The sequence below is a fragment of the Micropterus salmoides genome, unplaced genomic scaffold (assembly GCF_014851395.1).
Source record: "Micropterus salmoides isolate LMB-PRFRI ecotype aquatic unplaced genomic scaffold, ASM1485139v1 Ms_hic_scaffold_2, whole genome shotgun sequence".
NCBI classification, from domain to species: Eukaryota; Metazoa; Chordata; class Actinopteri; order Centrarchiformes; family Centrarchidae; genus Micropterus; species Micropterus salmoides.
In genome coordinates, this window is record NW_024041150.1 from 29622055 (window position 1) to 29634630 (window position 12576).

Here is a 12576-nt window from a genome sequence, read left to right on the forward strand (position 1 = left end):
ATGGGGCACACTTTGCTCTGTGTGCTGGGGTTATTCTGTGAGTACATCACTGACTTTACAATGTTGAGACTTTCAGAGGTTTCTGATTTGACTTGGTTCAGAGTGCAGGACTGTTAAATACACTACTGCACTAGTTCTTTTTGCACTAATGTTTTGCACGATGCATGTTCAGTTTATGGTCTGAGGTATTGTTATTGTTATATATTGTATAAAGCCTTTGAATTTAACGTACCTCTGTACCAACTAACAGAATATCATCACAGAAATGTGTGATCCTGTTGATTGATAATCAATAGTTGCCTCTGATGAAACTCCAGCTGGATTTAAATGTCTTTGCTTTTTGTCTGATGAAGTTTAATCTTTATTTCAGTGCTGAATACACTCCTCTACGGACACGCTGAAGGTCTGTTTTTTAAAAGTATTTGCAGTATTTGTATTTGCACCTGAAACTGTACAGGCTTTGATGTCAAACTGTATATTTACTGTAGAGTCTGTTCTTCATACAGATGCATTTTCTTTTCACACACTCATCTGATCATCTTAACAGGGCAGGATGATGATCAAGAGAAGAGCGCTGACGACTCTGTGGGGACAGGACCAACAGGTGATGCAGTCAGTTACAACAGTCTGACCAAATATTTCAATATTAATGAGTTTATATAATTACTCTGGAGCCAGTTAAAGGTTGCCGGCTGTTCAAATCCTCTCCCTCATTTAGGGTGGTGACATGGTGTGCTGGCTGCCACAGTGTGTTTTTGGTGTTACCTCTGCTGAAGTCAGAAATTGTTGAATGCTTCACATACAGATGGTCACAAATGATAAATCAACCTAAAGTGTCTCAGTGAGGTTTTGGGACAAACCTTCAGAACAGCTTCAATGCTCCTTTGTCTCTGAACTCTGTTGGAGACGTTCAGTTGGAGTGAGATGTCGTTACTGTGAAGGAGATAACATAAGATTCACATCATTTTCATCCTCATCAAATCGTTCAGGGAGCCAGTGTGCCCTGTATGTATGTACGAGAAATAAAATCACTCTAACTGGATCCAGCAGTTCTGTGAAGTTGTTGTCACTACCACCAAGTTTAGCTGCAACAACAAGATTTATTTATGAGCCGTGTTGATGAGAATGATGAGAATGGCCTACTTTAAATGACCAACAATCACAAAGATAAGAAACAAAGGGCAGAGTTTAGCTGTTCATCAAGAGATTCATATAAATTGTAGTTTACATTTTACAACAACCATCTGAAAAGCCAAATAAAGGACTTGTGTAACATGTAACCCATCCTCTATTTTTTCTGCATAATCAGTATTATTGTTATAATTGTTACTGTAATGTAGCGAGCAGGTAACATTAAGCTTGGAGCTGTTTATAAGAAATTGGTAAATGTACTTACTACCTATCATTAATAATTAAGTGTGACTGAAACATGATATTTAGTGGTGATAAATCACTTTTAAATCACTCACATGTTGTCAGATAAAGTTTGATCATTTGATTGAGCTTATTAGTAAATAAATGATCTTCCTCTGTTACACAGGTGCTGTTGCAATCCTTGAAGTTCCTGATTTCACTTTGTTTGAAGGAGACTCAGTGACTCTGCGCTGTAGGCATCGTACTCCAGAAAATGAGATGAAAGCTTCCTTTATCAAAGACGGATCACCTCTTAAAATGGAAACAAACCATCCTTCACTCAGTTTAGTGGAAGTGACCATTAATCCAGTGTCAGTGTCAAATGGGGGAACTTACACGTGTAAATTTGATGATGGGGCCGAATCTGAAGAAAGAGAACTGAAAGTTGAAGGTGAGTAGCTGTGATGAAAAAACAGCATTATTATTTAAAATGCTACAGAAAGAATAAAACAGAATCTAAACTCAAACATCAGCTTTTCTGAGCTTTCAGCTGCAGTTCACTCTCTTCATTCAGATTTGTTTTGTACTACAGTGAATACTACATAAAGTATTCATACTTCTTAAAATACTACAAAGCAAGTGCTGAACAGCAACAAGTGAATCTTTCCTCTGCCTTCACCTAACCAATCACTAAACATACTGAAGTCTCTAATTTCAAGCAGGTCTTTGTACATGTGGCAGAGAGAGCACGATGCTGCAAATACAGAAAACACAAGCAAACAGAGAAATGCTTCAACACAGTGGAGGTTTTCGACTGAAGACCTTCTTGTGTTCTGTCTCTTTGTGTTTTCTTCAGCTGCATTGTGTTCATCTCTCTCTGCCACCACTCATGAGGCTGCAGACCTGTGAGATTCATTAGGTTTTACATAATGTGAAAAAAAGCGTTTCCATGGTGCTTTAAAATGTAGAAACATTTTGATGTGATGTCCATTATTTTTTTTCCTGTTTGATTTTCCTAAACAGCACGTAGACGTGAGGTCACACTGACAGCAGGAAACACAATCATACCAGCGGGGGCAGTGTGACGCTGAGCTGCTCTGTGGAGAAACCTGCTGGCTTCAGATATCTATGGTACAGACTGACCTCTGACTCTACTGAAGTTAATGAATCAGACAGAGTTATCTCACATGGAGGCAAATATACCTGCAGAGGATGGAGAAGTGAAGAAGGTGTCTTTACACCTGAAAGTGATGCAGTCACCATTCAGGAAACTGGTGAGTTTAGTCATTTTCTCTGAATAAAACAACCTCCATTCTTTATGTTCTTAAACAGTAACTAAGATGTGGAAGAAAGCCATTTTAGTTCACAGCTAATTGCAGTATTTATGGTACTACTTTCCCCCTTTGACGTTGAACATTATTCTGCTAAATGTTTCTCAGCAGCTGAATGTTTTTGTTTTAATCTAGATGTTTAATAGGTGGAGTAGCTTCTATATTATTTTGTTAAACATATTTCACAATTTGAAGAGTCAGTGACGCCAGATCTTATTTGCTCCCATTCTGTGTTGGATGGAAATCATCTTTTTTGAGGTGACTTCTACTCCTACTGTAGTTGTGAACAAAAGGTATTGAGGTGGCTAGGAACTCTCACAAGGAAAAAGTGCTGCATCTCCTCTACATTTACAGGGTTATTGATGTCCGATGATCTGTTTTTGTAATGTTTATGAAACGTTTCTAAATTAAAATGTTGCTAGGGGATAATTAAGATGATTACCAATAGAAACATCTCTACGTACCATTATGTTTTCATTAAATTTTATATTTCTATTAGAATCCTAACTGGATATTTTTTCTGTGAACAGTTTCCAATAAGGTCTCTGTGATCTTGCAACCCAACTGGCCTCAGATATTCAGTGGAGAGACAATCACTCTCAGATGTGAGATCCAGGGAGGAGGAGACACTAAATGGACGTATGAATGGACACCAGCCAAATTAAACAGACCTCCAACAGACAATGAATACAGGATCAGCAGTGCTACTGTGTCCCACAGTGGAGACTACAGCTGTAAGGGTAGAAGAGACTCATATTCCTCAACAGAGTGGAGTGATGTCATCACACTGACAGTATCATGTAAGTTGGCAAGTTGCAAGAAGGTTCTGGGTGTGAATCTAACCTTTGGCCAACAGGTTGAGTTAACACTCAGGTTATGTTAGTTCAGATTAATCTAATTGGCGAGTCTACATTGCCTGTATGTGTTAGTGTGAATGATTGTGTTGACAGTCTGTCCAGGTTTACCTCTGCTGTCACACAATGTGAGCTGGGATAGACTCCAGCTCCCTGTGACCCTGCAAAGGATCAGTGAGTCCAGATAATAGATCAGTAGATCGGATGTATGATACAGTTGTCTTTCAGAAAAAAAACAGTGAAAGTGTTAAACTTCACTCTTCAACACTTAAATATAGACCTAGTTGTATGTATAGGGGATGTTTGTAACTAGTGGTGGGAAATATTACGATATTTGATTAAAATGTCTCCATGCAGGGGCCATATAGTGGGGAAATGTTAGGACAATTCCAAGGGCCCCTGACTGACAGGGGCCCCAAAAAATAGGTAAAGACTAATATCAAATTATATTTATATAAACCATCATCATTGAGTATTTTAAATATAATAATACAATTAATGATCTCTTTGTTTTTGGCAACAGAAGTTAAATATCCCCATTGACCGAAAAGTAAACATCCATATTGCGCCAGAAACACAGTGATCATAATGTTGCCTAATAAACCAAAATCTGGTTTTCAAAAAAGGAAAGAGAGGAAAGACAAAAGAAAGGATGTCAATCTGTAACCCAGTTTTTCACTAAGAAAGGTTGGCAGCCTTTAGTCTGTGAGTTATATTAACCTGTTGGCTTGATGTCCACAGTGAAATAATCTAGCTAGCTGCAGACTAGTGTTAGCCTTCATTTCATCAACATTTAATCAGTGTGCAGGGAAACGTTTGACAAAAGATTCATATTGAATCATTGTCCCTGCCCCTTTTAGCAGACTAACAACAGATGAGTCAGCAGCAGCCCAGTCTCCCCATAACTGTAGCCTCCCTGTCCCAGTGAAGAAGGTGAGCAGCACTGTGTGAATGACAGGCCAGTTAGCATCATGCCAGGGAGTCTGTGGGGATTTCTCTGTCTCTCTCTTGCTCTTTTTATCATAATAAAAAGAAAATGAAATATTATTAATGACAGAAATTCAGACACAAATTATTTTCTCACATAATGATCATTATGAGATAAAATAAAAACAACCTCCTGTCTGTACTGGATGCTGGACAGTTGGAAACAGTGAGTAGCTCACCTGTAATTTACAGACAATATTTAAAAAATCCAGTTTGATTCATTTAGATTTAATTATGGCTGTTAAATGACCGTTCAAAGATTGCCATAAGGACATTTTTATGGTGGCTTTTAATCTTGCATCAAATAGTGAACTGCATACTGTTTGCAGACTTGCATGTACAAATCACCAGCAGTAAATATTGTGCCAGCACTAGTGTTGAACTACAAGAAACAAGACATTTGCAAGCCTTTAACTCGAGTTATGTAAAGCTTTTGATGGGACAGTTAGGTCCTAGAGATGTGGTGACAACAGCTACGCAGAGGGGGCCAATTACATCTTTTGTCAAGGGCCCAAAGTTTCTGGTGGCGCCGCTGTTTCCACGATCTGCCTTTTCAGAGAGATCGTGCTCAGTTTCTGTGGCTCATACACGCAGTTCAACATCGCAAGTCAGCTGCCTGCGTCCTCCGCTGTCTACAAAGGAAACACTGTAACTGTTGGGCCTCGTAAACATCAAAGTTCCCCGTGTGCCCCGCTGCTCTGCCTTAACTCTCTGGGATTTACGGAGTTTGCTGATGAACAGAAAGTTACTTGTTGCTATAGTTACCGGTGACCGTGGCTAACTAGCTGCTGTTATATAATTAGCTCAGTTAGCTTAGTGGTCATAGCTGACTCAGCCCGGACTGGCAGCACCAGGGGAGAGTTTTGTGTTTAACGTTACACCTGTTAGTGAAGCACTGCAAGGTTTCAGGCAGGATAGAGCGGCATGAACGGGACTGAACACAGAGACCAACAGGGAATATATTACCGAGGTGATTTACATCATTTACTTTTTGCTAAACCGCTAACTGTGTCTGTAGCTAGTTAGTTTGGTTAGCCGTGCTGCCAGCTGTCCTTTATTAGCTGAGTCAGCCCCGGGGTGCAAAGAGTCAAACCTGGAAAGAAAACCACCTCGGTCCTGTAACGTTATTCCCTGCTGTCAAAATTGGCCTCTGTCGGTTTGTGTTGGGTCCCGGTCCGGCTGCAGTCATGACAGGGGGGTTAACGCACTTTAAGCGCTATTGGCGCCAATCAAGATCTGCAACAAGTCCCTCCCTGTCTTTGTGTTTTTAAATGTGCAGAAGCAAACAGCTCATTCTTTCATGGGGAAATTAAATTTAAAAAATTACATATTACAAAATAAATCAGTCCTTTTAAATCAGGCTATATTGTATATGATTAGTAAAGTAGTGTTATTTTTCTCTTTTAAACAAATAACTTGCAAAACAGTCTTGAAAACCAACAAGAAAATGAATCGTGATAAGATCGTGAAACGTGAACCTGCCTGAAATAAATTGTTGTCAATTTTTTCACTCTTCAACACTGAAACACGGGTTTTGTCAAAGGTCACAAATGTATCATTCAGTAGCTCTGTAGCCAATTATTATGCAATGACATTTTATATGATAATTTTATTTTATGAATGAGTTTCTACATTTGCGCAAAAAAACCTGAGAAAGAGCCTGAAAACTTGAGCAACACATGCTGCATCTTAAATCAAAGAATCAAAACACAACAGCATGCTTCATTAAGTTATATTCGTTCATTATTCATCCTCCCTGCAGGTCCCTGTTAAGCCATTCCACGCTAACCGCTTCACCTCCACTCCTGCTCACTCTGTCCCTCGGCCCTGTCACGGTGACTCTCTCCCTCTGCTTCGCTGTCCAGCTGACGTTGAAGCTACTGAAGCCCCGGTAGCAAACTTATCCGTTATTTTGGCACGTTTGGTGGCATCAGTCTCAAGATTTATTTTTATTTCTTTGGCCCGCAACTTCCCCCTTTACTGACACAAGAAACAGAGGGCAGAGGGGGAGGGAGTGGGTGCTAGTCACAGATGTGGGCCAGCCCAGTGTCACTAGGCCTGTAGACAAATGAACCAATGTGCTGCTGTCTGTGCTTTATGGGCCGGTCGTTGGCAACAGTTATACAGTTATATGAATAAATATCTTATATTAGCGCCAGATAACCAGTCCACCCCTGGAGGTCACCCTCTACAGCAAAACTGCCAGCAAGTCAGACCTGCACACACGCACAACAGCAGACCATCATTTTCGCTCAGTCACAGACCCACATTCACAATGCTGAACCAGAACCAAAGACACTACCATAAAATACAGGCGGCATTATCATTACTTATTCCTAATTCTCTTCATTTCAAGTTTTAAGTTTGAACTTACTCTATTTTTAGCAAAGATCTCGTTTCCTCTTGCTCATGTTGACTGTGAATGAAATGTAATCTAAATTCAATAAAGTAGTAGTTTCTAGTGGTAATGAAATGCCAAAGTATGATGTTTGTTTTGATTGCTGTGTCAAAATATTTCATCTTGCAAATTTGGTGAATTGTTCTCATGGATAGTTTCAGTTGAGATAAACACAGGAAAAGAGAGAGAAAGGTTTAAAACTGGACTAAAACTGAATGTATTTCTTGCCTGTGGGGCTGCACAGACAGTAATTTCCTTGTTTTATGTCTTTGTTCTAAATCAAACAGCAAAGAGACCAAAGGCCCAACTGAGAGCTGACAGGAGAACTATTCCAGCAGGGGGCAGTGTGACCCTGAGCTGCTCTGTGAACCCGTCATCTGGTTGGAAATACTTCTGGTACAGAGGAGAGAAAACCTCTGAACCCCTGAACACACAAGATGCTGTCTTCAACTCAAATGGACAAATCAGTGTCTCACAGGGAGGACTCTACTGGTGCAGAGGAGGAAGAGGAGACCCAGTTTACTACACAGAGGACAGTGATCCAGTCAGCATCAACAAAATTAGTGAGTTTGACATTTGTTTTTTATGGAAGTGCATTGCATTCACCTAGGAAAAAAAATGTAGACACCTTATCGCGTAATTACCAGAAAATATCTTATAATTATGAGAAACATTAAGAACATCAGTCATCGCTGAACTGCACTACAGGAGAAGTGGACAATGATTGCACTATTGAATTTAATCTTCTTTTATTTCTTTCTCTATATGAGGCACTGGGAAATACTGATGTTATTTAATGTGGATGGCATTAATATTTGTATATCAGCATTGACTGTGGTCAAGAGAGCTACGCTTTGTTTTGTGATGCGTGTATTTGGTATTTACTAGGCATTATGGTAACATCACGTTACAGCAGATTTTACTAATAAAAGTGAGCTTCTGGTGAACATATTGTAATATTATATATTATAATGTAATATATGTAATATATTGTAATATTCAATGAATATTACAATACGTGAATGAAAGATTAAATGAAATATGTAAATAAAAATGATTAAGACTACAGGAGTATCTAAATAAAATATTAATATTTTAACTGAATTATCTCTAAATTCACATTAATGTTGAAAGAAAACCTGTTTCCACTGAATCATTTCACTTCAGAGTGATTGCAGACCACCACAGTGTCCCTCAGTCAATAGCAGAGCTATCTGATGTAGGATTTCAAAATTAAAGCTTATATTTCACTTCATTTCACTTCAGAGAGTCTTATGTTGAATTTCAAAATGTACACAAACATAAACAATATATACACTACTGTTCAAAATTTTGTGGTCACTTAGAAATGTCCTTATTTTTGAAAGAAAAGCACTGTTTTCTTCAATGAAGATAAGTTAATCTAGACATTGTTAATGTGGTAAATGACTGTTCAAGATGGGAACGGCTGATTTTTAATGGAATATCTTCAGAGGCCCGTTTCTAGCAACCATCATCCTGTTTTCTAATGGTACATTGTGTTAGCTAATCGTGTTAAAAAGCTAATTGAAGATGACAAAACCCTTGTGCAATTATGTTAGCCAGCTGAAAGCTGATGTGCTGATTAGAGAAGCTATAAAACTGGCCTTCCTTTGTTGATCTGGAGCATCAGCATTTGTGGGTTCGATTATACTCTCAAAATGGCCAGAAACAAAGAACTTTATTCTGAAACTGAAACAGTCTATTCTTGTTCTGAGAAATGAAGGCTATTCCATGTGAGAAACTGTCAAAGAACTGAAGCTGTCGTAAAATATTGTACAAAGAAAAATACATATCTCAGACCAGCCAATAGAAAGCAAGGGTGTAATCTTTCCTACGTCAGATAGCTCTTGACTGAGAGACACTCACACGTCACTGTGAAGTGAAATAAGTAGTGCTGGGCAACGCTTAAAATTTGTAATCGCGATTAATCATATGATTTTCTTGCGATTAATCTAATTGTTATGCACAAAATTGAATAATGAATTCTAAAGTAGTTTATTGCACACTTTGATTTAAATGTACTGCTATATACACAAAAGTGTAATAACATGTGGTTTGCAAACACTTTAAACAAATAAGGTGCTTTTTACCAGCAGTATTCCCTTTACACAGTAGCAATAAATGATTTCTTATAAATCTCAACTTCTCAAATTTTAAACCAAAGCTATTTGCCATGCCAGGGCGTTACCTTTTATCTAGCCTGTTAAAACAAGTTACCATCAGAGTCCAGTTTTCATGGGATTTTTTCTGAGCAGGTATCAGCAGAAACAGTCTATGTTCAGTAGCAAGTTTCCCTGTTACAGTGCGGTGAAGTGGTCCAGCACAAGCTGTACTGGTGTGTTCCCGTGAAACTGTCGCGGTCGTGCTCGCCTCACGCACACGCCCGCCTGCTGCCGAAGTTGAATTGTCTTGAACTTTTTGTTCGTGACGCGCAGCACCAATCACTGGAAGAGAGACTGATCCTCGCTGTTTGTGAATTTCCAGAATCTAAATAGTTATCAGGACATCAACAGGAGGGAATTCACATGGCAGAGAGTCCCCGCAAAACTAAATGCAGGCCTATCAGGTAAAGTTAGCTTATGTATAATTTTAATTTAAGTTAAAAAGGCGACGGCTGTGTAGCGCACAGAAGCCGTTGCCATGGTTACAATCCATAGAGCGCCTGCCGTTCACTCGCGGAGTGCTGTCTCCCTGTCTGTTCACCTGAGTGAACCTGCCGAACCTCTCCGCTGCTTGTTTGTGAGGGTTATTTGCAGGCTGATCAACATCCTACCTCTCCTGTGACCCATGGTTTGACTGTAGGCCTACGTGTATTCAGAGCCAGTGAGCAACGGACTTCAAAATAATAATTGTCGGCGTTAATTAATTAATTAATTAATGCATGCCCAGCCCTAGAAATAAGTCAGTGGAAACAGGAGGGTTTCTTTAAACACCAATCTGAATTCAGTGAAAATTCAGTGAAAATGTAGATAAATGTAATAGACATTTTTCAAAATTTGTGTAGTCTTAATCATTTATTTATTTCATTATTTCATTTAATCTTTCATTTCTGCCACATATTGAATATTACATTATGTTCACCAGAAGGTCACTTTTATTTTTAAATCTGATGTGACACGATGTTACTGCAATGTTGACATACTAATATTAATGCCATCCACATTAAGTGACATCAATATTTCCCAGAGTCTCATACAGAAAAGGAAAAAAAGCAGGTTAAATCCACAAGCTCAATCATTGTCTTTCACTGTAGGTCAGCGATGACTGATAGCCGAGCTAGCCTTCCTTAACATCCTGATAATTAGGAGATCCTGATCTCATCATTATAACATCTTATTCGTAATTATGAAATAATATTTTTTATTTCTTTGCTGAATGCAATGCGCTTCCATAATCTTTTAACATAATGTAAAAAAATGTTGTATCCATAGTTATTAATTAATAAATCAATTATGTTTTGATGTAGATTTACCATTTGTATCCTTTCCTCTTTTATTTTTGTATCCTAACTGGGTATTTTTTGTGTAAACAGTGTCCAACAGGGCCGTTGTGACTCTCCAACCCAGCTGGCTTCAGATCTTCAGTGGTGAGACGTTCACTGTCAGATGTGAGATCCAGGCAGGAGGAGACACTAAATGGACGTATGAATGGACACCAGACGAATTAAACAGACCTCCAACAGACAATGAATACAGGATCATCAGAGCTACTGTGTCCCACAGTGGAGACTACAGCTGTAAGGGTAGAAGAGACTCATATTCCTCAACAGAGTGGAGTGATGTCATCAAATTGACAGTATCATGTAAGTTGGACCGTCTGTCATCTGTAATGAAAATGTAAAATCTAAATAACGCAACAGAAAACTCTTATTTCTCCAACAATTATGTCGCTCTCTTCAGGTCACACAGTAACAAATGATGTTTGTTTTTTAATGTGGGAACAAAATAAATGAAAAGGAGCCAGTAATCAGAGTACTGCAGCTTTTAAAATATAATCATTCACAGGGAAATGTACAGGAATGAACAACGAATATCAAGTAACTTATAGGTGTAACGATGGTGCAGTTTAACACTGTTCACCACAGCAAGAAGGTTCTGGGTGTGAACCTAACCTTTGGCCAACTGGTTGAGTTAACTCACAGGTTATGTTAGTTCAGATTAATCTCCTAATTGGCGAGTCTACATTGCCTGTAGGTGTTAGTGTGAATGATTGTGTTGACTGACAGTCTGTCCAGGTTTAGCTCTGCTGTCACACAATGTGAGCTGGGATAGACTCCAGCTCCCTGTGACCCTGCAAAGGATCAGTGAGTCCAGATAATAGATCAGTAGATTGGATGTATGATACAGTTATCTTCCAGAAAAAACACAGTGAAAGTGTTAAACTTCACTCTTCAACACTTAAATATAGGATTTATCTAAGGGCACAAATGTAGCATTCAGTGGTGCAACATAATATTAACATGTAATTGCTTTTTTATATTTATTTTGTTTTATTAAGATAACTGCACATATTTCCAGGAAAAACACTAAAATATATACCCCAAATAAATCAGTAATAACTCCTCAACCATTAGGCCGAGATGTATAATCCTTGTCTCTTTTAACAGGTCAGAAGCTAAGAAATATGGATCAACTGTAAACGAACCTATTCAATTAAAGAGTAAATGGAGATGCAATAAAGGAAAATATGATATTTTCATCCTCGCCTGATAAAAAGCTATATTTTTGATGCAATAAACCATCAAAACCATCATCCAACTGATTATAATGCAACTGAATTTATTCTAATACACCTAGAATATACCTGTAACTGTAAATTTGATGAAAAGAAACTAATATGCAACAGTTATTACACAATTTTTCAAAAAAATACCAGGTGAATGTCCATGTTTTGGGCATATTTACTGTTTATATGTTCATTCGTTCTATTGGGAGTTTTCTTCAAAACACTATCCCCCCCACAACCATGTTCCAAATAACATAAAGCTCCCAAAACATTGAAATATTGATTAAAAACAGTGAATATTTATCAACATTCCTGCGACCAAAAGTGCTCCCGTTCTTTACAGGCGCACACGTTGAACATCCTGCAGGGCTAAATGGGCTCTTTCTCTTCGTATTGAGCAGACAAATCGATTGGTATTCTGCATATCTGTGTAGCTCCTATGGGCCAGTAGAGACCAATAAAGACCGTCTCCCCCAAAGCAGCTCTTCTTCTCTCCTTCAATCTGACGAGAGAAACAAAACCTAAAGAGCTCATTGATCACCAAGATGGTGAGGAAGGTCTCTATTGACACAGAAAACCTGCTGTTTTGGGACTGAATACAGTTAAAACAACAAAGTTAAGTCTGCAGTTGTAACTGTAAATGTATATTGGTGTGTTTGTTGTTATTATTAGTCGCCTAATAACTATGTCAGTTTTGTGAGTTGAGTGATTTGAGTTATACAACTGAACAGAGATGAAGCTAAGCTTTCTTTAGAGTGGTCGGACTGCGGTGTGGGATGAGAGGAGAGATATGTGGAAGGCAACTTGTGCAGCCATGTACAGTGATTACAGAGTGATTTATGTTGTGATGTAAGTTTGTGTAGATGCTTGGTGTTTGATGTGTGTTTGGTGTGGTCGGTTTGAGATG

General features: G+C 38.6%; 1 protein-coding gene across 1 annotated transcript in view; it reads left to right on the top strand.

Moving 5' to 3' along the window:
- The window catches only part of LOC119911918, a 334810-nt gene continuing 322234 nt past the window's right edge, over nucleotides 1–12576 (top strand). Inside the window, 7 exon segments of the mRNA XM_038730896.1 lie at nucleotides 1–37; nucleotides 548–604; nucleotides 1541–1804; nucleotides 2391–2627; nucleotides 3215–3484; nucleotides 7211–7486; nucleotides 10477–10746. Coding sequence (XP_038586824.1) covers nucleotides 1–37; nucleotides 548–604; nucleotides 1541–1804; nucleotides 2391–2627; nucleotides 3215–3484; nucleotides 7211–7486; nucleotides 10477–10746 — 1411 coding nt within the window.